At 38.9% G+C, this 26,778-nt stretch overlaps 2 protein-coding genes across 2 annotated transcripts; one reads left to right on the top strand and one right to left on the bottom strand.

Annotated features, from left to right (window-relative positions):
• Window positions 1–682: 682 nt before the first annotated feature.
• Window positions 683–5,860, bottom strand: psmb4 (proteasome 20S subunit beta 4). The gene is made up of 8 exons (XM_075449221.1): window positions 5,717–5,860; window positions 3,924–4,050; window positions 3,768–3,847; window positions 3,541–3,687; window positions 2,670–2,751; window positions 2,194–2,310; window positions 980–1,068; window positions 683–825 (listed from the first exon to the last, which is right to left on the bottom strand). Exons 1-8 carry the CDS (start codon window positions 5,833–5,835, stop codon window positions 813–815), a joined length of 774 nt encoding a protein of 257 aa, XP_075305336.1. The 5' UTR covers window positions 5,836–5,860; the 3' UTR covers window positions 683–812.
• Window positions 5,861–10,097: 4,237 nt separating this feature from the next.
• LOC142367996 (bcl-2/adenovirus E1B 19 kDa-interacting protein 2-like protein) lies at window positions 10,098–19,999 on the top strand. Its single transcript, XM_075450033.1, has 13 exons — window positions 10,098–10,333; window positions 11,327–11,450; window positions 12,070–12,182; window positions 12,718–12,795; window positions 15,718–15,789; window positions 16,158–16,241; window positions 16,618–16,779; window positions 16,894–17,130; window positions 17,215–17,317; window positions 17,762–17,893; window positions 18,921–19,007; window positions 19,104–19,202; window positions 19,435–19,999. Exons 2-13 carry the CDS (start codon window positions 11,410–11,412, stop codon window positions 19,457–19,459), a joined length of 1,233 nt encoding a protein of 410 aa, XP_075306148.1. The 5' UTR covers window positions 10,098–10,333; window positions 11,327–11,409; the 3' UTR covers window positions 19,460–19,999.
• Window positions 20,000–26,778: the final 6,779 nt, after the last annotated feature.

Below are 26,778 nucleotides of genomic sequence, written 5' to 3'. Positions count from 1 at the left end.
TATTTTTCTTATAGAGGTTTTTCTGATTGGACGCTGCTTTCTGGTCTGCCCAGTTACAAAACAGATGAAGTTATCTTGCGAAACCTGCCTAGCAACAGCCGCGCCTTCACGTAAGGAAACTGAAAGTCAAATGAGTTTTATAACACAATCAGCAACACACACGCTTAACGTAGCTACTTATAAAATAAGCGCATAAAATATGCGGGAAAAATAAACTTTTCATACGTATGGAAATTTATGAGATGTGCAATATTGTAATTACTAATGCTGCACTTTTAGTGTTTCTATTATTTCTATGCATCTATTTTCATTTGCTGCTGGTATGGGAATGCTGCACAAAGTTTTGTTGCATATATTTTTATGTGCAATAACAAAGTATCCATGTAGTCTTGTTCGGGTGTAATTTGGCAAGACACAAATGTGGAGTACAATTACATAAAAACTAAAAAAGACAAAAAATATCACAATCTTTACCAAATTATGCATTTGACTCCAATGAAACATGATTGGTCTGACACTAGAATTTTGAAAAAAAAAACACAGGATATTCATGATCACAAAAATATGACTAGTTTAATGGTAGTTAGACTGAAACAAATTTAAACAAAATAATTCTATTCCCGAATTATTTATTGAACTGAAATGTAATAAAGTTTTCTGAAGAAAAGAGAAATACAATAAGTTTGTCATTTATCACATTTATTTTCAGTTATACAAAAGTAACCATAAGCAAAAAGAAACTAAATCGGTACAGATAAGTTGCATGTGAGTAGCCATTTCTGATGCAGCAGGGAAACACTCGCAGGTCATCTTCACTCAAACCCGCTGCGCAGAAACAAGACAAGAAAAAGAAGTTAAAGCAGAGTTGTCGACATGATGTTTAACCTTCTGAAAATCTGGTTTACTATAAATCCTTACATAGAAATTAGGCTACAATCATGTCAAACCCTTTATTACCAACAAAAAGAAAGGACCCTACCTGACCAGGTGGGCAATGTCCCAGTTGGTTTCAGATGACAGAGGACCAATGATCTCCACACCCTCCTCGGTTACTATGGCAATTTCATGCTGAAATAACAAACATCAAATCGCATCACATGATATGAGGAGCAAATGAGCCACGATTTACTGCAAAATACTAATTTTCTTTTGTGTACAGTTACTCTAAAGTCTGGAAAAAAAAAAAAAAAAAAAAAAAAAAAAAATCAACAATGTATATATGTATATAATTAGAAAAACAGAATAAAGAGCAATTGGGTCCGAACAACTTAAAGTGATAGTTCGGAGTAGATTCACCCTAGGGTCATTTGAACCGTGACATCCAGCCAAGTAGCCCACCCGAAGTTTTTTCAATCTTGGCTGAACATCAGCTGAGTTACTGAGTTATCCCGAATAGCTTAGTACAAGCCCTAATGGAACCTGGCAGTATCTCCAAAATTACCACACTAGAATCACATGCCATGACACCAAACTTCTACAGTAGTACAAATATGGTCTGTACTCATAAAACGATGCATTTTGAAGTTTGTACATAGTCCAGGAGTTTATTATTATCAACACAAGCCTGATAGCTTCTCTGCTGCTAAAGCTGCGTCGACGTCACTTCCTTGATCTGGGAGCTTCAAAGTAAGATGAGGGTTGATCTACTACTGTAGACAACAAAGTATATGCTATATTCTATATGATTTTTTATGTTGTAGAGTTGTGAATTTATTTTATCAATGGAGAAATTGAGCAGCCTTGCTTTGTTGTCTACAGTAGTAGATCAACCCTCATCTTACATTGAAGCTCCCAGATCAAGGAAGTGACGTCGACGCAGCTTTAGCAGCAGAGAAGCTATTAGACTTGTGTTGATAATAATAAACTCCTGGACTATGTACAAACTTCAAAATGCATCGTTTTGTGAGTACAGACCATATTTGTACTACTGTAGAAGTTTGGTGTCATGGCATGTGATTTTAGTGTGGTAATTTTGGAGATACTGCCAGGGTCCATTAGCGCTTGTACTAAGCTATTCGGAATAACTCAGTAACTCAGCTGATGTTCAGCCAAGATCGAAAAAACTTCGGGTGGGCTACTTGGCTGGATTTCACGGTTCAAATGACCCTAGGGTGAATCTACTCCGAACTATCACTTTAAATAAACGCTGTATTTTTAACCTCTGTTAATATGAATGATGGGGCGTAGACTCACCCTGTTGTAGGAACGAGCGTCTCTGTAGTACAGTACTTTAAGACAGCGCTCCACCAGGTCACGAGCCTCCTGTTTCGTGATCTCCACCTTGTTCTCCAACACCTCCCTCATCAGAGGCTGAAAACACAAGCACACACAGTTTGTGGGCTTCACTCAGTCTACAGAGCTTCAGGCCACTTTCATTCACACATTTCCAGCGATTCAGTGCTTGAACACGTCTTTTATATAACTGACAGCAGATTTCACTTTCAAACTGCTGAAACTGATTCACAGAACAACATAAAGGCCACGTTCCTCACGGTCGCTCACTACCTCCTTATAAACGTGGCTGTAAATGTGTAGTTTAAACAAAGCTGAAGTGAACAGCAACAAGCAGAAAGTCCTTTCATTAATCTTTTTTTTTTTTTAAATTCATCAATAACATAATAATAAAAACTTAGATCTTGTTGACATTCGAACCAAGAGATCAAACTCACCTGAGCCAGGTACGCTCCAAAACCAGTGGCCACTGTGGGAGCCTCATATGCTACACCCAGCTTGTCCACATAACCTAGGAAACTACAGAGGTGAGATGGTCACCTGGTTATTTATCTTAGAAAACAAAGGTGAGAGGCAAGAGAAGAAGCTGATTTATTAACCCGTTTTTTTTATAGTCGTTTGTTCTGAGTGTGAGTACACACTCAACAGGAATGTGTGAATAATTATTTCTCATATTTACATCATCGAAATATAATTTGATATTTGTTGGTTAAATACAACCTGGGAGTTGTATTAGACTTCTTTTTATGTCAGCAGGTTTTATGACACATGGACGTATTAGTTTTCTCATGGAAACAAAGTGATAAAGTGATGACTAGACATATATTTAAATAAATACAAATAAAAACAAAAAGACTGAAGAAAGAAAGTAGTACATCAATTAAACAGATTTAAACAAAAAAAATGTACTTATTTTCAAGTATGCAACTAAAAAGAGGCGTATGGAAAAAGACAGTTGAATTAAAATTAAATACATTAAAAATGAATCTAATAAAAAATAAATGACAAATTAACCATTTTTTAAAACGAAAATCTGATTAATTCAGTTTATACATTTATTTACAAAATAATATTAATAAAAAAAACTACATAATTAGAAGATTTTAATCTTTAATTTCACCCCCCAAAAATAAATGTAAAACCAGGTGTGAACAAATGAATACTTGAAATCACAAGTGACCTGAATAAGGAGGAGTTAATGTGAAAGAAATAAACATTTGTTGTCATTTTTACAAATTTTAGGAAATACTTCTCGAGCTACATCTGAATGGAAAGTTAGAAATTACAGCAGTGAGGTAAAAGTCTCACCTCTCCCCGTTGTAGAAACCTCCAATGACCACTGTGTTCCACAGAGGATTCATCTTGCTGCGGCGGTTGTACATTACCCTGGTCAGCCAGGAGTGGACGGCCTTGGGACTGTACCTGTGACCGTCACCCAGAAGCTCCTCATCGATCCTGCCAGATCAACCAAAATGTTTTTAGACTGACGTAATAAAGAGGCAGTGAGTTGTATTTTAAACCGATCCACTGCTTACACCATCTGTTCGATGACCTGTTTGAGGTACTGGTAGTCGGCGTAGTCTCCTGACGCCCCCAGGATAGTGTTGCTGTTCACCTGCAGAACAAACACAGATTCAGCACGTTTTCACTCAGTTACATCACAGCAGTTTTTTTTCAACAGCGACCATCACCTTCATTAGACGGGAGACGTTTCTGAACCGAGCCAGAGAGCCGTATGAGCCCAACATGTCAGCTGCGATGACAACGCCACCTGTGAACTTCACACCAAGCACTGATGTCCCAGTCACCATCGGTTTGCTGAGGAGAGGAAGGAGTTATTGTCATTAACCGTAAGTCAGAATACAAAGATCTGTGAACATGACTGTATAAAAGCTTTGATGTCTACCTACAGGTGGAAGCCTTCTGAGGTATGGGTTACCTAACCCTAACCCAGTACCTTTCAGATTATTTCTAATCCTTAATCTTATAGTTGAAAACTTTTTGTTCTTACAAAGCTGTTTTTTCCAGAATTTAAATAAACTTGTTAATAAACCGATTATGGATTGAATAACCATTTCTAAACTTGGCCAAAGTCAGGCTCAGCATCAAAGACTCAACTAATTTCCCAAGACTTTAATTTGCAAATTGCTAGAAAATTGAGAAAATACCTGCAATAATATCCCGTAATCCAACATTAAGAAAACCTTCACAGTAAAAGCATAGCTGTCACAAATATTGCATAATGCAGTTTACTTTCCCTGATCACAATCATTTCGTTTTATGTCAGAATAGTTTGCCCTCATATCTATGAAATAGCTGGATGAAGCCAAAAGAAAAACCCGCCTCTCGCCCGATGACCGCTGGAATAGGCTCCAGCCCCACCCCCCCCCACCCCCCACGACCCGACCGACGGATTAAGCGAATATAGAAAATGGATGGATGGATGGATGTATGAAGCCAAGAAAGGTCTGATTTCCACTATTATTTCAAAATATATATTATCTGCAGCCCCGTTTCAGCAGTTGTTCATCTCTGGGCGCAAGGTCCGCATCTATTGACATTAAGATCACAAATTTAATCAGCAAGCTAAATACCACGACACTGCAATAATTTGTGTACATTATGGATTTTAAATTAAATTAACAAAAGGTTTAGCTCAATAACTTAAGAGATGAAAGTGGCAGCCAAATGCAGAACTAATTGTTACTTTAAATTATAGAGATAGGGAAAAACAACTTGTTATTTTAATGATCAAACTCAACTAATTAAAAAGTCACTGTTTTGGTGGATTGGTTAATTATGCAACATAATGAAGCATCTGTATCTTAAAATGAGTCTCTTTTTCACCACCTGCATTATATCATCTCAGCATGAAATTCTTATTTTGTACAGGGTTCATAATATTGTCATATAAGTCCTGTTTTAATGCTCCATTTTGCCATATCTGTTACATTTTAAGTATCTGAATTGCCTCTATGATTGTATCATAGATGTAGAAACTGGATTGCTATACGAGAAAACACATAAATATATTATTTATTCTGAAAGATGCGAAACCAAACAGTTCTAAAATAAATCCTCCATTTACTCAGGTTATGTTGTTCACTTTCTAATGTCTTACGTAGTTTTACGAAGTCTCCTTATGAGAAGTTTTCGCGTCTGTAAACAAAAAAAATCCCCCATGGCTAACTTTGCTAACGCAGTTTATAGTCAGTACAACAACAAAGCCAAAATAACTGCAATGGTTGCTGTATTGTTGTGTTAAATAGTCTGTACAATGGTTTATTACTCGAGTAAAACCCAATCTTCAATTCGCCAAAAAATATTAAACCTTATGTAGACCGGCAGTTAGCTTAGCATCTGTTAGCAGCCGTTTCTCCATGATGATACAGCACTGAAGCGGAGCTCAAACCGAAACTGACAGAGGTGTTCGGCTTAAATCGACCCTAAACAGCTCCGGTTCCTAAAGAGAACCCACACTCACAGTGTGTGTGTGATAGGTCCACATGAAGTACCGGTCCCGCTGCTGCCATTTAGAGAGTAAAACTCTCCGGGCTTTGGTCCGTTCTCCCAGAAATTCAGCTTCAAGTTGCTCGACGCCATGATGAATATGCAGGAAGTGACGAAACACCGTCGCCTTGTCAAGGAGCCGGTTTGACGTCACCAAGCCTAACTTTACCGCCACCTACTGATTGGAATATTTACAGTCTGTATATGGAAGATACTGAGACAAAAAGGCTGTAAAAGGATAAAAAAAAAAAAGAGAGAGAGAGAGAGAGAATTTTAATCTTTACATTTTAAATATATCCTCAAAGATTAAGTGTATTAGATGGTTAAGAAATAACGATCATAATATTAAGAAGAAAATATGTGAAATAAGATTTTTGTATAGACAACATAAACAGATATACAATGGGTCTTTATATAGAATGAATACACATTATATAGATAATCTGCTTCTTTTTTTAAAGTGTTAAAAAAATTATATAAAGACTGCTAAGATGCCATTTTTTTCAGGAGAGACACTATATTGAAACAAATATCTAATCAAAAAGCAGAATTTTCATGATAACAATCTTCATAAATAAAAGTGTGTTTTCATTGTGTTTTTCTGCATCTTTTCCTTGGCTTAATCACATAATAAAACACACAATAAAGTACAATCAGCATACAGAGAATGACTTTTGCGTCTGTATAACTTCTCCTGGAATATTTGAAAGGTTACTCAACCAAATTTCAGTCAAACAAACTGATCATTAAAAATCAACGTAAGTATTATGGACAAACACAGCTTTGTGTTATTCGCTTTACCATGGCCATATTTTTCTCTACTCTATCTGTTTTGCAGTTGCTGTGCCTTCATATTGTATACAACACTCGTTCTTTATGTGTGCTTCATAAATACATTTGAATGGACTGCGTAGCCCCATTAGAACATTTATTTTCACTTGTCTCGTCTGCTGTGCATACTTTTAGACACTCAGTGAAAGAGACATTTATAGCTTGACCATCTGTACAAAAAAGAAACTTTCTCCTTTAACAGATGACATATTACAACATTTTTTTCTTTCAACACACACAGGGTTTTCCAACACTAAGTGTTCATGTTAACCTGAAAGAATTATTTTCTAGTGACTCAGCAGCATTAGTGACCCAAGGATGAGCACAGACTGTGGAGAATAAAGAGTTCTCCTCCTTCTCTTTTAGTCTCTTTTAGCAACAGTGAAAGTGAAGATTAACCTTTTGTGGCACCACATGTTGCTGTAGTTAGAGGAATTACAATAAAAGGACATTTTCAGTTTGGTTTTAATACAGGCAGCAGATTGAAAAAAAATCATAAGCAGTGCAAGTTGAGATGTTTCCATGAGAAGTAAAATCCCTTTGAAACAGCTGCTGCAGAGAATCGTTTAGGAGACACATATTTAATAAAAAATTCAAGATTTCATACTTTTTCTCGTCTTGCTCTATCTTAATTGATGATTGCTGACTGTCAGACATCAGAGAAACCAGGAAGTGATGAGCTGAACTTTAACGAGGTGAAAATCAAAACAAAAGGCTTGGAAGATGGAGAAAAACTATGCAAATTTCCTTTATTCTACATGGCAAAAAAGTGTAAAAATGAAAAAAAAAAACACAAGATGAGGGGCTCAAAGTAAGTTGTCGAACAATTTCTTCCTCCATTGTCCAATTAAAAAAAAAAAAGTAAACTCAGATCAAGAATCCACAAAAATAGCGATTCTTCACTCAGTTTTACATTTGAACGAGCTGCTTCAATCTGCTCAGTGTGTGCTTTCTGCAGACATGATTAATACTTCATTTCAAAATCTCGACAATGACAAACAAAACAAAATGTTTTCATGTTTCAGACGACATTCATTCCATTATCATGATTGAAGGAGAATGATGATGATCAGTTGAGGCAGTTGGAGGAATTATTGGATCATCTTCTGCATCGTCTCTGTCATCTGAGACCTGAGTGGTGTCTGTGGAAGATACAAAGAACATACCATCACGTCACAGTCCTGCAGCAGAAAAACAAGCTAAACAAAGAATTCTGAGACAAACTCAGATCATTAAAGAGAACAATGAAAATACATCTGAACAGGAAACTCAGTTTCAAATATGAAATTCATTAAAAAGGAAAACAAAGGCTCTGACGCTGACGTGTAGTCACAGACTTTTGCTCTTCAGGATGAGTCCATCCTTGCTGATGGTGCAGACGTAGGTGCCGCTGTCCAGCAGGGTGGGTCCATTCAGCATCAGCCCAAAGTTTCAGGTCTGCAGTGGGTCGCCCACCATGAACCGTCTCTCTTTCAAACAAAAGTAAAGACGCTGGCCATTAATATTTCTGGGTTTGCAACCTTCTAAATAGTCCACTGCTTTGGTTTTCAGCTTGTCGAGACTAACTCAATCAGCTGCTGAGTTGGCTCGGGTTCTTGTTATCACCAGACCTCAGCAGGGATATAGCCTCCTGCTACAAGTATATAGCCTCTGCCAAATACTTAATAGTCACAATTGTGGACCTTTTACTGCACTGTAACCATGAAAACCATGGTTAACAATGCTGCCGACCTTTGACCCTGAGCTGTACATCAGTCAGTCTCAGCTGGTCTTTAAGCTTGCCGATGATGCAGGTGTAGTTGCCACTGTTAGACAGCTGTGGTTCGCTCAGAATAAGGCTCAGGTCTGCTTTGTTCGTCGTCATCGACGTTCGGCCTCTGTAACGCCGAGCTGACTGTCGAGCTCGTGTCTGTCTTCGTGCCGCATGTGGACGGTTTTGGGGTCAATGTCATCACGGTCCCACGTCACAGTGGTGTCCTCAGTTGAATGAACGAACAACCAAATCAGAGTTCAACAAAGATTAATATGACTTTATGTGAAAGAGACTGAGAGTTGAATTAGATTAGCAGATTCAAATGTGCTCCATGATGACTTAAAGCCAACTTAAAGCCAACACACAAACATGAAGCCTGTGGGTCCAAATAAAACTCTGAGAGGATCGTTCAAAGCAGGAGGCTGCAGGTTATCTTACCGAGCAAGAGGATCACAAACTCCCTCATCTTCCTCAATACTAAGCCTTTTTATAGCTTTAATGGATTTAACCCAATCCGAACCATGGCGACGACTTGCAGCAGTTTACTGAATCCACTGAGATGAGACTTTCACTTTGAACTGTTTCCTCTGAAGCAGGAGCAGGAATTTGAAACTTCAAGTCGAGCAGCTTTAACGGAAAGCTGTTAGTGGATCTTTAGCTGCTGCCTTTGTCAGATTATTGATATTGATAATTGTTATTTATCCATTCTTAAACGACGCTTTGTAATCTTGTTTTTGAATCTTTGAATCACTTTATATCGTGTTTCTCATTCACCTGTTCCCTGAAACATTCATTCTTAGCCTGTTCATACGCACTTTATATTCATACAGCACTTTTTCTGTGCAATCGCACAATGATGAGCACATCAGGGACAGTGTGGGGTGCAATGTTTTGCCCACGCACACTTCACCATGAAGAGGGGCTGGGGATGGAGCTGTTGACCTTCCAATTGGAGGAAATATAACGTTTGTATGTACAGGATTATACAGGATTTATTAGTTTGAGATGACTGAGGGAGGAGAAAAAAGTACGAGTCTAAAAATGTTTGTTACTCTATTGAAAAAAATACTTGGGCTAATCTTTTATCCAACATATGCTCTTTTGAGATCATTTTCTGTCGATTTAGAGGTTAATTGATCTCATTAAACAGCCCATCCACTGCTTACTAAAAGAAAAGCAATTTTTTTTTTTACATTTCACATTCCCAACTTCACAGGAAATGTTGAAATGAAAGGGTTTATTACCGTTATGCATATTAAGATCATGTGAGTAGACTAGATATTATCTGCAAAAAATGTTCTGACTAAAATTATTTAGTTGACATTACCTGGTTACTAGTAAATCTACACTATAATAGTGTACTTTTTAGTTAATTGCATTTGCCAGTGCTACATTAGTTTATTTATTTTCAAGCCAATCGTTTTTCTTAGTTAGGTTAACGACTTGGATTATATGTAAAGACATATATTCATATACAGAAGTTGCTCTCTCTCGTGAAGATGCATGTTGTTATGAGCAGCGTGCAGTCAGAAGTATGTTGGTTCTGCTGTTGGTTTACTAAAGAAAATAAACCTTTAAGTCCAGACTGCAGACCAACAGTTCAACAACATCAGTTGTACAATCGACTGTGAGCATATCCACGCGGGTGCGCTCAGCAGGCAGCAACATGCGCGCGGCAATTTCCACCCCGGCACTCCTGCTTGAACACTCATAGTTGGCATAGCAACCGGGCGTCACCCGTGTTACTGCAACGCACCACACCTCTGTTGGCCAAATGTACAGAGACAGGCAAGTGGTGGGGGCCGTGTGGGAGTCAGAGGTCGCTCATATAAACTCATAAAAAAATAAATAATGAATTGGAAAAAAAAAAAAAGGCTGTGATGTCATCAGCTGAGCCGTCAGGTGTGCTGCAGGTTCCTCAGTGATCTCGGCTTCTGGTCCAGAACCCGTCTCACCTGTTTTCTCTCCTTAGCTGGCAGTCGACGGGCTAAGGAAGCAGAACTGCCGGTAAGTCCGTCCAAGTTTTTCCTCTTCGCTCTTTGATTTCTTTATGCGGTAGTTCCCGATCATTGTGAAGTTGAACTTTCATTATGTCGCGCAAAGTTTCTCTGTCCCTTTCGTGTGTAAAAGCCAGATAAGAGCCGCGTGAGGCAGCGTGATTATGAGCATGATTAACGCAGAAGTGTGTGGACAGGGTTTGTTTTCCTGGTTTAGTTCCAGCCAGGTGAAATCTTGATGCGGCGACTTCTGCCCTGTTGTGACAACAGGTTCGGTTTGTTTTAGTTGTTTCTTCATCGCGTCAGGAAATAGAGATGAAGAAACACTGTTGGCAAAGTACCCAGAGCATTTCTCCAGACAGCAAAAAGAGTATTTTTATTTCATGAATTAGCAACTTTGTTCTACAGTATTCACTGCACCTGAGTCTGACACCTGGACCTGGAAACTATTAGAAAAATATTGCCAGATAATCAGCCGTTTCCATGGCACCATAACAAACTATGTTAGTCCCACCAAAGCAAGACTAAAGTGCACATCGGTCTGATCAGAACTGTACGAAATGGAGCTTGTCAAACCTGGACATGATGTGGTTTGAAACTGCATCGCATGCATGTTTACACTCAGCTAGACTTAAATGGACCGAAGCGCTCCACAAATGCTCCAAAGTTCCATCTTTTTTAAGACTTTTTGCAAAAAACAGTAAGACTTAAGTGTATGTCTATAAAGCCGAATTCTCGACAAAAGTGCTAACATTCACGTATTTTTTAAATTGCCTTTGTGAGACAACTGAACGCCTCAGAAATTGTGACTGGAAATTAAATTAAATTAAATCTCAGTTCAGTTCAATGATACTCTGTTCCTCCTCAAAGGGAAATCATATTGCTGCAGTATACACTGCTGTTATAGAGATGATATTGTTATAGACATATATAGAATAAGAGCAGAATAAAATGTAGCTGATAAGCTTTAATTACATTTCTATTACTTCTGTAACTAAATCAGGCTGCAGCAGTGTTGGTTTGGTCCAAACTCAAATTAAAGCAGCTGACCAGGACACAAACTTACCCAGCAGCCAGAGAAACAACATGGAGTCCAGAGGGGAAGAACAAGAGGAAAAAACACACAGGTAAGAGCGTTTTCTGAGAGTTTTCATTTCTTTATTTTGGCCATTAGGTGTATTTGCTCCCATATTACTGTCAGTACTCCCCTATTTGTTAGGATAATTCTTTGAGAATGATTCAAATGTCCTGGCCTCTTTCTCTTTGCTTTAAAAAAAACTGGAAAGAAGCTGTAATAAAAATCAGTGATGGGTGTGAGAATATCTTAATTACTTAAAGTGAAAGTTTCCTGGTTATCATGGAAGCTATCGGAATACAGCAGTGTCATCTGCAAATCAATGGACACTGTCTCTATTCAGCCAGTATGAGTAACCAGAGAGGAAGAGCAGCAGCTCAACAAGAAATCTTTTTTGGCTGATTTAGTGAGAATGGATTTATGTAAGTGGGGTGTGAGTTTAAATGCATCGCACCAAGTCATGAGATTTGTTAGCTTATCATAAAGACTAACGTCAGATTGAAGGCTGGCTCGGTTTAAAGTTAAAAAGTTCACCTGCTGATTTCAACGTCAGTTTTCTCCTGAAACTCTAAAAAAAGAAGGTAAATTTCAGCGATCTGAGACATAAAAAGTTACACCAAAATAGAAAATAAGTCTCAGAATGATCCTTTAGTTGTGTCTGTCATTTGCAGGCAGTCTTCGGCAGAAGAAAACATGGAAACCTTGGAAACCACCAACAGCATGACTGCAATTTCAGTCACAACAGCTACTGCTACGGCTTCAACCTTGAGTGATGGTCAAACAGGTATTAATAGTGTTGTTGGACACAAGAAGTCAAACATTATAGACAATATCATTAAAGTACCACAGCGCATGTTAATAATCTAGAAACTGATAATGTATTTTTCTGGAAAATCAACCCAGAAATTCAGTAAATTTAATTCTGGAACATCAAATAAACACTAGGTTGTAAAGTTGTTCAAAGCAAAAACTCACAATCTTTGACAAACAAATGTATGTCATCAGGGTATATGATCATATCACTTTACCTTAATTCTGTAAGTCATGAGTAACGTTGTCATCTTTCACAAGTGAACAGTCACATTTGAATGTTTGTGTTGGACGTTGTTGCATTTTCACTGTTTGACAGACAAAACAAACAGATATCTTATAGAAAGGGCTGGTAGATTTGAGTCCTGACTGCGGGCTGAAACCTTAACCTGCAGCTTATTTCTAAATATTTCTCTGCAGGAGATAAGAAAACAGGTAGGAAGAACTGACATGTGTCGCAGTCTCAGGTGAGTCTTTGTCATTTACTGTCAGATCTATTTGTTTTTAAGGCAAAGACGAGGCGGAGGACACATGCAGGGAGGAAGCATCTGCTGCAGATGAAGAATGGGAGGAGGAAGAGGAGCAGGGTGAGGAACACTCCTCCATTATAATATCGCTTTCAGAAACGTGTTTTGTTTGATTTCCAGCTTGAGAAGTCAGTCATTGCCCTCGTTCTTCTTCTTCTGCTGTTTTTTTTTATTTATTTATTTATTTTTATTTTTATTTTTTCCTTTATTTAGCCAGGATTGTCCCATTGAGACTAAGAGTCTCTTCTGCCAGGGAGTCCTGGTCAAAATGGCAGCTTACATACAGTTCCAGACGCAGACAGACACAAAACATATAATAAGGAAAATAAACTTACAAAAAATACATTAAGAGAGAAAATAATAATGATAAACTTAGGCCTACATAAAACATAGCATCAAATCAAGGTTATGTGGTGTATGTTTAAAAACAATGACATTCCTCTGTGTAAACAGCATTAATTTCCCTCTTAAAAGTCTCCAAAGAGGGCAGAGAATCCATACACAATATATTCTGCAACTCATTCCATAGGTGAGGAGCATAAAAAGAAAAGCCTGTCTTCCCTAATTCAGTACGAGGAGTGCAAGACTGAAGTAACAACTTCTGTGAGGAACATGTACCATAAGATGAAGTGCGAAGAGTCAATAAATTACAGATATAATGGGGAAGTTTACCCAACAATGCCTTAGCAATAAAAAGTATCATATGCAATTTACGCCTTAAATACAGAGATGGCCATTGGACTTTAGAGTATAGATCACAATGGTGAGTTCTTGAGGGGGCACCTGTTACAAATCGCAATGCAGAATGATAAACTGCGTCCAGCTTCTTGAGGAAGCATAAGGGCGCATGCATATAAATTGTATCACCATAATCCAACACTGAGAGAAAAGTACTCTGGACCAGCCTTTTTCTTGCTAAAAATAAAAAACATTTTTTCATACGAAAATAAAAACCAACCTTAGGCCTTAGCTTTCTTAAAAGATTATTGATATGCACTTCAAATGTGAGCTTTTGGTCTAACCAAATACCAAGATATTTGTAAGAAATAACCCGCTCCAGGAAGGTGCCATCAAGTGTTGTTAAGTTACCATCAGGACATGCTCTTGATCGTGTGAAAATCATATACTTCGTTTTATTTGTGTTTAGTGCTAATTTTAACTGCAATAATGCATTTTGAATGGATATGAAGGACGTTTGTAAAGAATCCAAGGCATCTTGCACTGAGGTACTAACAGTGTATAGAATGGTATCATCTGCATATAGATGTACCTTAGCTGGATTTAGGCCCTTACCTATATCATCAATATACAGAGAAAACAAGATTGGGCCAAGAACTGACCCTTGCGGGACACCTGCTTTTATGGTAAGTAAGGGTGATTGAAGGTTCTCTAGGGCAACACACTGTGTTCTGCCAACTAAATAATTTGAAAACCATTGTAACACTGGGCTACTAAAACCTAAAGCCTTAAGTCTATGCAATAGTATTTTAAAATCAACAGTATCAAACGCCTTGGAGAGGTCAACAAAAAGTGCACAACATGATTTTTTTGTGTCCAAGGCAGAAATAAAATCATTTAAAACAGATGTCACGGCAGTTCCAGTGCTATGACCTTGCCTGAAGCCTGATTGAGTTGAACTTAAAATATTGTTTTCAGCTAAGTAGTGTTTAATTTGCTCACTGACAAGAGATTCAAACACTTTAGCTAGGGTTGACAACCTAGAAATGGGTCGATAATTATCTAAGATAGACGGGTCACCCCCTTTTAGAAGTGGCAATACTTGAGCTGATTTCCAAGATTTTGGGATACATCCACTTGTTAAACTAAGGTTAAAAATAGCAGCAATGGCATCAGAAATTAAAAGTGCAGCAGTTTTATAAAAGAATGGTTCAATTTGATCAGGACCTGCTGATTTTTTACAATCCAAGTTTGCCAACGCCTTTCGTACCTGCGAGGTGGATATATGAGTAAAGTTAAAATAACTAGTATTAGATGCAGTACATATGTGGTCAGTATTTGTTACATCAGTTTTAGTCTGAGTCATAACCCCTGCATTTATGAAGTGCTCATTGAAGGCATTTACAATGTTTTGTTTCCCTATAATTTCCCCTTTACTACATGAAAGAGAGTTTGGAAGGGTAGGTGGCGCCATTGTACCTTCAGTAGATTTGATCAGTTTCCAAAACTTTTTAGGGTCATTTAGATTTTCATTTATCATTTCAAGTTAATAACCACTTTTTGCGTTCTTCACTAATCTTGTGCACCTGTTTCTGAGAGTCCTGTAGTTCAACCACAGATTGGGGTCATTATGTTTCTTAGCATTTGCCCAGGCTCTGTCCCTTTCTCTAATGGCCACAGCAATATCATCTTTGAACCAAGGATTGTTTTTACCACTTATTCTAAAAGATCTCAATGGAGCATGTTTGTTAATTAAAAAAAGAAAAGTTGCTTTAAAAAAGTCCCAAGCCTCTTCTACAGTAGTCATATTACACACATAGTGCAAATCACTATGAAAAACATCATGCAGGAAGGCCTGCTCATTGAAATGCTTATAGTCCCGTTTGAAGACATATCTTGGACTAGATTTTGGTGGCTTACAATCTCTAACACAAGCAATTGTGCAGTGGTCACTGATATCATTGCAGAATATACCAACAGCAGTATATTTATGTGGGGTATTTGTGAGGATGACATCCAATAAAGTTGACTTGTTCATGTCTTTTAAATTAATCCGCGTGGGCGCATGCACTAATTGCTCAAGATGCAGCGCATCACAAATGTCCTTAAGCGCGTTTGACGATGCGGACAACCAGTCCCAGTTTAGATCTCCCAACAGTAGGAGCTCGTTGCCCGTGTATTTGTGCAGCACTTCAGATAGCGCAGTTGCAGCCTCAGTTGTTGCAGACGGTGGGCGATAACACCCGATTACTGTAAGGCCGGCACTGTTCCTCTCTTACATCCTGTTTTCCTCTCGTCCATCAGGAGCTGCGAAGTCTGAAGAGTCAGAGTCCGAGTCCGAGCAGAGATCATCAACACCTAGCAGAGGCAGGCCAGGTACACAAGTTTCTCTGCTGTGACATGAAATCGTAGCCAGTAACACATAAAAAACGTACGGGTGAAAAATGTATAATGAACAGATAAACAACCAAATTTAGAGAAAAGAAAAAATAAGATGTAAGAATGGGGACAAAATTAAAGCAAGTGTTATAAAACAAAGTTATTAGAAATATAATAATCCGTTTTAACTGGAAGTGAATAAGAATGAGATGTGAAAATAAGACTACAGTTTGTATATAATTGTTCTAGTTAAATCAGGAAGAATGTGAATGTGAATTTAGAGGAGTTTATCAACAGAAACACAAGTGTGTGATCATAATGAGGCGTCCTTTTTAATGCTCTGTGTCTGCACCTCCTGTTTGCAGCTCCTCCCAGCAGTCTGGCTTTATCGGCTCCACGACCCATAAAGAAGAAAGTCCTGGTGGCTCCAACTCTCAGTCTGTCGTTAGGTAACAAGAAATGGCTGTTTTTGTCATCATCTGGAACACAGAACAAATGCTCCGGTTCTGAACTGGCTTGAATTTTTACATTTTTAAGTAACTGTATGAATTTTTCATTAGTTTCGCATCATTCATGTGTGGATGGCCACTTTGATTTAGTTCAGGTGAATCTCGGTCTCAGCGCTTCTTTGGCTCAACTAAAAGGATCGTTAATGAGCATGCTCTGTGGGTACGAGGTTATCACAGGGTTTGCTGACTGTAGAAGTACTTCATCCTTAGCGCAGGTGGGTCCCTACTGGATGCCAAAAGGGTCGACTCTGGATCAGCTGTTAGATGCTGCCATTTTGTCACGTGACAGTTTCAGATGATGGTGTTTCTTCTTCAGCTGGCAGCGAGTCGATCGTCTCTGACGACTTATCCGCAGCCTTCATCTCCCCGTCACCTGAAAATGATGACGACACCGGACTCGACTTTGACTTGGACGCCATCGAGACGCCTTCTGACAGCGAATCGCTGCACTTTCCCATCTATGACCTGGACCTGGAAGGTGAGAGATCAAATCCATTTTTGTTTTATGGATGTCAGTGTAGAAATCCATTTGTTGTGACAGCCTGTTTTATTATTTTTATTATCTCTGATGAATCACTGGTTTGCTCTACAGATGACCTGCGGCGTCTTGGCGTGGCGTCCCGCCGCCACAGAGTGTCTAGCTCCAGGTCCAGGGCAGATTCTCATGCCAGTTCCTTACGGGGGATTGATCAGAGCGGACTGGACCAGGAGGATGTAGTGGACAGCGAGGGCACCAAGTGGCGCTGCTTCTCCACAGGTGACCCGCCGCAGGAGAGCCGGGTCAACATGAGCGTTCTGGAGCCGTTCCTCAGGGTGCTGTCACACGGAGGTACGACCAGCTACCTGCACGCTGGTTTACCTGGTTAACCTTCACCTGTGGTGCTCAAATTAAACTGCTGTTGTCATCACTCAGGTTACTATGGAGACGGCATGAATGACATCATTGTGTTTTCCTCCTGTTACCTGCCGGAGAACAGCCTGGAGAACTACCAGTATGTGATGGATAACCTGTTCAGGTACAGCATACACACACATTCTTATTGCTCGAAGGCCCATCCTCAGTTCCCCCTTTTGGCCCTACTGCTATATTTTGCAGGTAAAGGGCAGCTTTTCATCAGGGGCTTTGGAGGCCCTCTAGGTGGCTGGACAACCACTTCCTCTTGATTCATAAAATGAAGGCACCTGTCACCTCAGTAAAAAGCATGGTTAGGGCCGACTGGAGCAATTGAGATTAGACCTTGGTGGTGGAATTGTACTGTATTTCCAGGTGCCTAATCTAAAGCAGTAAAACAAGTCTGTTGTCAGCTCTGACCCGTCCACACCAGAACAGCTGCTGAACTATTCTCATGAAATGATTCATGTCCTTCAGCTGGACGTCAGATTCTTAAACCAATAAGCTAATTAATCGGATCGGAGATGGTTTTGTTTGTGACTCTGACTTCTTTCCGCCCATCTGTCAGGTTTGTCGTCGGCACTCTGGAACTGATGGTGGCAGAGAACTATGTGATAGTGTATTTTTGTGTTGGAGGCCAGAAGGAGAAACTTCCGGGAATCAGCTGGCTCAAAGAGTGTTACACCACCATTGACCGGAGGTAAGAAAACCAGCGAATATGAATTAGGACACTGAAACTAAAAGGTCCCCCTCAGGGTAAAAGCTGAATCTTTGATGCATGAAGACTAAATATATAGAACTGATTTTACCTGATTTGGTCAGTTTGCATTACTTAGAGGAACGTCTACAGTAAGCAGCGATTCAGCTTGTTTGGCCCTTACAACACGGGCCCTGACACGGCTTGTTCAGCCTCTGTCTGTCTGAACATCGCATTAATTTAATCATGGGTTTGATTGGTTTAATTCTTTCAGGTGGGGTGAGTAAGAAGATGTTAAATTTAAAGCTGCTGAGGGAAAACAAAGAAGGAAAAGGTTTTTTGAACATTTGCAATGTTTTTCTGTATTTTTGGTTTCAGTCACTGGTTTGCAATAATGTAATCCAGCTGCATTTTTGATTTATTGATGTTTGTTGATTGTTTATTCTCTTTCATTTATCAAGAAGAGTGTTTAAAAAATATGCAGGCGGTGAGTTATTGATGAGATTTACTGCAGAGGAGGAACTGTGTGGTGTTTCAGTATTTTAAGGTCAGAAAATCTTAACGTATTTCAGCTTTCAGGTTATTTCAGTGAGAGTCCAGTAGAGGGCGTAACATCCTCGCTGTGAAAATCAGCTCTTTCATATAGTTCAGTTGCACAAGAGCCCCATAACTGCACCAACAAATGTCAGATTTTATCAGACTGTTTTGTTGTTTTTACTATAAATCAGTTTCTTGTTTTAGTTTATGCTTGATAAAAAAAACAAGGTGATACACACTGAAGATTCCACGATCAACACTGCTGCAGCAAAACATTAACATGCCTTTTGTTTTTGTTTCTTTTTACATGAATTTTCTCATGTTAACTTTACCCAAACTTTTTATTTATTCCTACATATTTACCATCCTGTGTGTGAGAGGGACTCTTTGCACTTTGAGTTGGATAAAGATTGACTGAGGATTGAAGGTGTGGATGAGCTGCAGTATGATGTTTGCAGGAGTCATGATTTTTCATCTGTTTGTTTGACTGCAGGCTGAGGAAGAACCTGAAGGGCTTCTATGTTGTCCATCCCACCTGGTACATCAAAGCTCTCATTACCATCATCAAACCCTTCATCAGGTCAGCTGCTTCCTCATTATCCCTCTTTTGTTACTGAGATAAACAAGTAAACCAATTAACACCACTTTTTCGTCTCCACCTCTTCCTCCTCCTCAGCTCTAAGTTCAGCAGGAAGCTGCAGTTTGTCGACAGTCTTCAGGAGCTTTCGCACTTCATCACCACTGAGCACGTGCAGATCCCAGACAGCGTCAGAGAGTGAGTGACATTCATTCATTCAAAGGAACCGCATATAAAAAAACTCAAAACAACGCAGGTGGATTAAGAAACTCAGGGAACACATTCATCATTGTTACCTCAGCTGTAAAGAGTCTGGGATCAATCAGAGAACTCTAAAAATAATCAAAAGATGACTCTAGAAGTAGAGACAAATAAATTTTCAGCTCAGAAATGCCTCAACATCCTGATAATGTTTTTGATTTTCCTGCAGGTACGACCAGAACCTGTCCAGGTAAAAGCTCAGGTGATGCTGGGCGCTGGGAATACTCCTCCCTGTCATTTCAATACTAACAGCTGCCAGAGCATGTCATCCAGCAGGAGGAGCGCCAGCGTCTTCTTCAGAGACACTTCGTCCGAGACACTTCGTCCGAGCTGAAGGACAAACCCCTGACAGTATAAAAGGGCGGATCTCTGCCCTGATGTGGTGTTGAAGAACAAGCAGTCGTTACATGAGTTTTGGCCTCTTTTACGGATCATCTGAAAACAGTGTTGATGGTGACTTTGGTCCCAGATATTCAAGATTAAAAAGATAAAAAAGGATTAACCCGTTATGTGCCTTTTCAAAAGAAAAATGCAGTATGACGTAAACTAGCAAAGAATACGACCTCCCTGATTTCAAACTGTGTGATTTTTTTGATTACAAAATGTATTTTTCAGATAGAATTTCAGACTTATGAGTTTTAACCAAACATTTTTAACAGTTATTATATGCTGTGCTTCCTCATGTATTAAGACACTGACTTAAAACAACATGGACTAATATCATTCTCACTGTGCGTTTAAGAGTCTGCAATGTTTTTTTTATGCAAGCAAATCATTTTACTTCAGTCATAATCTTCTTCATAAAGTTGTTTATGCAAGTTATAAACAGGTTCTACAGAGGGTTAAACAAGTCTCTCCTGCTTTGATAGTTTATCTTAATATTTGAATCTTAGCCGAATGAGAAGTTGAATGCTTTGAACTGTCAAAGAGACATTTTCAGTCAGCGACCTGGTGGTAAAGACTTGTCCCGTTCCCGTTTGAAACTAATGGTAAAAGCATGTCTTTAACTGTGTATCAAAGTTCACAAAGTGGTTCTTCCTTCAAATTTGATGCTTCTAAAAACACAAAACTCTGAGACTTAAACTATCCTGCCAGAGAAGTATTGGCAACACTTTGAACATAGCAAATTAAGAAATGCCAGAACAAGTTATGGGAGGTGTTGCAATGCCCTTCCAGTGCCAGGCATTGCCATGTTTACTCTGAAACTCTCTCGGCTTTCTGTCTTGGGAGTATTATCACAGCTGGATGTATCAACACAGACTGAGACCGCCTGCCAGAAGTGGTACTTCAACTGGAATTCCTACAGGACAAATATGTTTCTTCATCATAATTATGAACTCTTAAAGCCTGAACGAATAGAATTTGCAAAATAAACTGAGAGCACTTTCTTTGGTGGCCATGACGTAACTTTGCATGGTTTGGGGTAAAGAACACTAAGAGGGGAAAATCATCTTGAGGAAGTTGTGCTCCTCTCTGAGCCCATTGTATCAAGTGTGTACAGTTAACTGTGGCCGTCTTACTGTGACTATGGGGAAAAATAAGATGTTCAGGAAAGTTGGGAACTGTATTCTGCTTAGATATGAGTTGTTTGAGAGGATTTATACTTGTTTATCGTCCTGAATGTTCAAGGTTGTTGCAGCGCAGATCCTGTCATGTCATTAAGTTTGAAATCTTTTACTCCCCACTTCCTATGTAATGGTAATCTGTTAAATTAGTGTTCACTATTTTACTGCACTGTGTATCTTGTGTAATGGGCATGTCTGATTCTGCCATTAACGTTTCTTTACAATGTAATATAGATTTTACTTGAAAAAATGTTATTTTCTTGTCATATCAGTCATTTTAAACAAAGTACACAGGGGACAAGCCAGCTAAAGATAAAGTTTGGGTTGGAACAGGGGCCCGCAGCTCTTATCTGACCCGTGGCCTCCAAGCTGGTTAATCTGGCTCTGACCATGGCTCTCTGTGAGCTTTTAGGTCACTAATAAACACAACAGAGTGAGCTGCGTGTGAACACCTTCAGTGTTTGAGCACTGAATACAGCAAACATGTTTCAGGAACATACGGTAAGTGTAGAAAGTCATTATGTGGGTTTTCGGAGTTCCCATAAAGTTGATCATCACATTAAACTGGGAAATCAGTGCTAGAGTAAGGTTACAGTAAGGTTTGGTTATTGAAGTCAAAGTAATGCCCTCTGAAGTGATGGAAACACAGTAATTTGTATGGTCTGTATGAATCAAGCTGCTGGTCAGGAAATGGAGTTTGACAGGAAGGAAGTGATGTAGCTGCTGAGGAAACTCCAAAAACACAGAGCAGACTGTGTGTGAATCCAGGTCCAAGCTGACTTATTTTTCGGAATTTTTCCACATTCATTGAAATCTAAACACGTGAAGAAACTCAGCGTTGTTAATTGTACTGGACTCCCTCCTGTGTCTAAGGTTCTGTTTCTCATTTCAGTGAAACGTATAATGAAAACCTAATGATGGGGAATTAAGCAAAGTAAACCACACGCCTCCAGCAAAACAATGAAAAGTCCCTGAGACATTCAGCCACGTCATTGTGTTGGGTTCCTTTTTTATTACTGTGTAGTTATTTTCTGGAAATTCAGAACTGAAACTTTAAAGGTCACATGTAGCCAAACCACCAAGAACTTTACTTTTACTTATGCAAATCCAAGGATTAAACCCAGTCCTCCCACACCTGTGTGAAGTATACACCCACACTGACATAAGGGCATTTTATCTTTTTGTTAGCAGCTCAGAGATAATAGTTTTTTCACTAGTATTCTCAGTGATTTTATTGATGCACATGAAAAACAGACACAACTTGATCGGTATTGATTGTGAAAATGTCATCCACAGGACCAAATGTGGACGTTCCCTGAAGGTCTGATTTACATCTTATTTACAACGATAACTTGTTAGTTATGTTAGTTAGTCGTGTACAGACGACACTAACGTTCCATCAACGTCCCCACTCAGAGTGTTGTAGTAATAACCCGTAGAGGAGCCGATCCAAGTAGCCATTGGGCAAGAAGCAGGGTACACCTTGGACAGGTTGCCGGACCAACACAGAGACAAATCTGGAATCACCAATTTACCTGACATGCATATTTTTGCATGGTGGGAGGAAACTGGAGACAACCCACAAATACACAGAGAGAACATGTAAACTCCACACAGAAAGGCCCCAGTCGGGATTCAAACCAGGAACCTTTCTGCTGTGAGGCGACCCTGCTAACCATCACACTCCTGTGCAGCAACAACTTTTAAATGAGCTAAAATGAGCTTCTCTTGGTATGATTTTACAAACTGCTGCATCATCCTGCACAGGAAACAGAATGTATTGAATATGGAAACTTTATAGCTACTAAAAAGGGCTTTTGACAAAAATGGGAAAGTGTTTCATCGGCATTCAGACTCAAATGACTCTGCAGTAGTCGCAGTGGGAACACAAGGCCCAGGTTGACGTGTTCATCTTCACTCTGGATCGTAATAAGGGCCCAGCTCACACTTTCCTTACAGAAACACACATTTACTGACCGTAACATCTCACAAGGAGCCTCTAAAACTGACAACAATTCACATACTTTTGTCTTTTACTTGTAGTTCTCCATCCCACTGTATGGGGCTGACATCTGTGGTCCTATAAAAAAGTAGTAAACAACCCTGATAATCTCGGAGTCATGATAATTAGAAGCACAGCCTTCAGGATACAGTGTAATGCCCTAACTTCGTGTTGTCATAGTGACACCCCTGTCCACTGGGAGGTAGAGGTACGCTGGACCAGTAGTTACTACTCGCAGTCGGATAGGCATTAATCAGCGTGATTTAGTGGGTGTACCCGTGTTCGAAAAACAGTTTAAACATTCTGCTTTTGGTTTGAAAACAGTATAAAAAGGGATGCAGGAAGTAGTGGTGCTGAGGGGGCCCCTGCACCCTATTGGCAGGAGGCTGTAAGCATGAAAAAAAAAAAAAAACTTTTTAAAACAAATTAGACATAAGCAAACTTGGTTGTTTGCTAAATATATAAAATTCAAAAGTTTGCTATCTTTTGAAGCATACAATAATTTCAGAATTTTTCAACGTGTTTTCAATGAATGAATAGACCTCTAATCACAGAAGAAACGAGGGTTATGTCAGTTTGTTAAAAGAAATAAATGTCAGTTTTTCTGTGTTTCTTTCCTCAGGGTTCATCCTGGTGTAAGGTTTATTTAGAGTGTTTGCATGGACAAACAAGTTGTTCTGTTTAGTGGTGAGGGTGAGGTGTTGTTAAAATAAGAGATAACTTCGAAAAGAGTTTTGAGAGCCTTTGGTACATGTGTATGTGTATGTGTATGTGTATGTGTAACTAAGGTAACATTAGGTAATTTGGTCATTACCAAAGGCAATAGATTGTGCTAAAGAAGAATTAGATGATGAAACTATTAAAGCTAATTCCAGGTTTCTGCATCGGCTCATGCTCTGGGCCTGCGTGGACGTGACATTTTTACTGGTCCATAAGGGTCTGCTGGGTCACTCCGTGGATGACCACCTGCATCCCAAATGATTACACATGAACCTGGATCAATGTCCATTCAGAAAAAAAGATACCAGAGAGGAAGAGGAACAGAAGAACAACATGGATGCCTATTTAGAAGAAAACCTTTCCAGAGTAAGCGCTGTCATCCACACCTCCACAGTGTACAGTAGACAGATAACAGGCACCATGAACTGGAAGCTGAAGCAAAGGGTATTATGATTAGTGCCACTTGCTTTGCACATCCAGAAGCATAAATCCTAACCGTGGCCTTACTATGTGATAAAAACCCTATAAACAAATAGGAGAAGGTAGTCTTTGGTGTCGGCTTTCATTTATGTCAATATCTGGAGCAGCTGTGTACTCTAAACCTAATAAAACCACGAGTGGAACTGAAAGTAAACACATTAATAAGAACATTTAAGTTAGAAACAGCATTCTCAATCGTGATCGTCATGTTTCAGGTCCTGTGAATTTCCACTTCTTATCCTGCAGCGACCACATGAGAAGCTTGTCACTTGTTCATAAGTAGACACGTTAGCGTTTGCTGCCAGTCTCTAAGAGGTAAAACATGGCTCATATAGGTCAAGGTCATGTTCATTTATATAGCACATTTACAACATTTACAACTGCCCAAAGTGCTGTACAGTCTAAAAACTAACAACACCCAATAAAAGTATGCTAAATACACAATAAAACGGAATAAAAAGAGGAAAAGGTTCAAATAAAAATCAGCCTCTGCTGCGTTTAAAAACCAAAGAAATTGGTCTTGAGTGCAGCTCTGAAATGAGGCTCACTGTTACAGCAGCAGCAGTAGTCTAACCGGGACATAATGAACAAATGGAGGACTTTTTCAAATAGACATAAAATCTTAACATTAGCATTACAAACATTCTATACAGAAAATACAGAGGACTGGACTGACAGTTAAGCCAGTGCTTTCCCATGAATCCCAATGCTTTTATCTGTGTGTATTATAGGGTTGTGAGTTCAGCATATGCATTAAAAAAGGTCTGTGGGAAAGGGTAAATATGGCTTCGTGTCCTTCAAATACCGAATGGAATCCATTCATGGTCAAAAATACACACATTCACTGCATTCGTGAGTCTTATTTGTGTCTGTAACGCCACCAAGTCTTTGCAAAAAACATTCTCCCAAGAGTTGATCTGTATTAAAAAACAGCTAATCGTGGCTCAGTTCAAAGAAGAGTTTTTTCGTTGGGGGTCGGTTTCTTAAAAAAGTTTCGAATGATTCATTTGAGCTGCTGGAACATTGAGAACGCATGAAGTCACGCATGTTTAGCATGTGTGTTTCCCACACACTCAGCTCAAAACAAGCCACCAGCGACCACATCTTCAATTTTTCCACTTGTGTTTCCTTTTCCTCGGTGCTCGACTTGCGTTTCCGTGGCAACGCAGAGTTCAACCATCATTATTTCAGCTCTGCGGTCTCTGCACAGCTGCTTGTAATAAAACGTGATCCTAAAGTGCGACACAGTACGTGAATGTTGTCATATATGTACAAAAAGACAGGGTGTGTGTAAACAAACACTCACACATGTACACGCAGAACCATAAGAGAGTGTTTGGATTACATGTGATGCTTGATGGTTTTACAGACACGATCAATAAATCTTTAAAACTATAATTTCCACAGTTTTTAGAAGGCATTCCGAGCATGGTACCACTCCGTTAAGGCTTATTCATAAATATCTTTTATATGGCTTTGAATGTATTCTTCCAAAAACATTTTCTACACTCGCTTAATCCAGTTCAGTGTTGCAGGGGGGCTGGAGCCTGTCCCAGTGGTGCAAACTGAATTCAAATCAACCTTTTCCTGAAAGATTCTCATTCTTTATTTACATATTGCTTTATTTGTGAATTAATCTTCTTCCTTTTTTTTCTTGGAAAAACTTTTACTTCATTTTTGGACTATAACACTGTTATTCTTTGAATGTTACATTATTTTCTTAAAATAATCTCAGCTTTATTGTTAAAAAAAACTCCAGCCAATTTCTACTTGAAACTATGCAGCTTTAATCTTTAAAACTGCATTAATTCTTGAAAAAATACAACTTCAGGATTGAAACATTATTCTTAAACTGGACACATTATGAAAAAACAGCATAATTTCTCCTTCTGCTCAAGAGGATACGTTTGGGTGTCTGAAATAACTGTAAACTCAGAAATAAAACAACCCTGTCATTGTGTTTTCGGGCCATTTAAGTCTGAAAAAAAGTTGAATGTTGTGAAATTTCAGATTTGCGGTCGGCTCAGACATCACCCACAGCTTCACATCACGTATTCATTTTACTTTGGAAGTCAGAGCTTAGAACATCTTCATTTTCTACCTTTTGTGCATCTGATGTATAAAGTGGGAAAAGAAACATGGCTGCCTTCTGGTTTGCTTTGATATTAACAGTAAATCCTCTTATGCAGTTATATAGCTAACTTAACATAAGAATGAGCTAGAAAATACTCTCCCGGTAGAAATCAAATCATGAAATTCAGATGAAAGTTTTTACTTTTACTTTGTGAAGAACTTTTCTGGGGAATGTCATAAAATTTGTAAGTCGTGGACGACAAACCTTAACTTTCCCAACCGTGAAATCTGACTTAATTGTTGTTTAGAGATAATTACATCATGAATTATTATTATTATTCAATACATTAATTGCATCGTTTTATTCCGTTGGATGTTAGAAATTCCAAGTTCATACATTTAATTTAATGCAACATAAGATTGCCTTTTGGTGGTGCATTCAAGAACATGTACAAACTGGAATTTCCAGGTTCCTATATTAAATCCAGCCTTCAATATATTAAAATGTCAAACCATTATGCCATTATCTTTAAACTGTGCAATGACTTTATTCTTAAATTACCACAACCTTAGTGGTGAGACAATTCTATTTTTGAAACACTGCAACATTATTCCAGAAAAAGGTTTATCATTGTCATGTACATCACTGTCCTTTGTATGCTACAGCAAATTG

Source organism: Odontesthes bonariensis, chromosome 18 (assembly GCF_027942865.1).
Source record: "Odontesthes bonariensis isolate fOdoBon6 chromosome 18, fOdoBon6.hap1, whole genome shotgun sequence".
NCBI classification, from domain to species: Eukaryota; Metazoa; Chordata; class Actinopteri; order Atheriniformes; family Atherinopsidae; genus Odontesthes; species Odontesthes bonariensis.
The sequence above is the reverse complement of the archived record's forward strand: the minus strand, read 5'-3'. Positions and strand labels throughout refer to the sequence as shown.

Excerpts from the sequence above, each read along its gene's own strand:
- LOC142367996 (XM_075450033.1), top strand. The coding sequence starts at position 11,410 with ATGGAGTCCAGAGGGGAAGAACAAGAGGAAAAAACACACAG. Across the intron at positions 12,796-15,717 it reads GGAGGAGGAAGAGGAGCAGG|GAGCTGCGAAGTCTGAAGAG; the intron begins GTGAGGAACACT and ends CTCGTCCATCAG. Across the intron at positions 19,203-19,434 it reads ATCCCAGACAGCGTCAGAGA|GTACGACCAGAACCTGTCCA; the intron begins GTGAGTGACATT and ends ATTTTCCTGCAG.
- psmb4 (XM_075449221.1), bottom strand. The coding sequence starts at position 5,835 with ATGGCGTCGAGCAACTTGAAGCTGAATTTCTGGGAGAACGGACCAAAG. Across the intron at positions 3,848-3,923 it reads ACGTCTCCCGTCTAATGAAG|GTGAACAGCAACACTATCCT; the intron begins GTGATGGTCGCT and ends TTTGTTCTGCAG. Across the intron at positions 2,311-2,669 it reads TTGGAGCGTACCTGGCTCAG|CCTCTGATGAGGGAGGTGTT; the intron begins GTGAGTTTGATC and ends TTGTGTTTTCAG.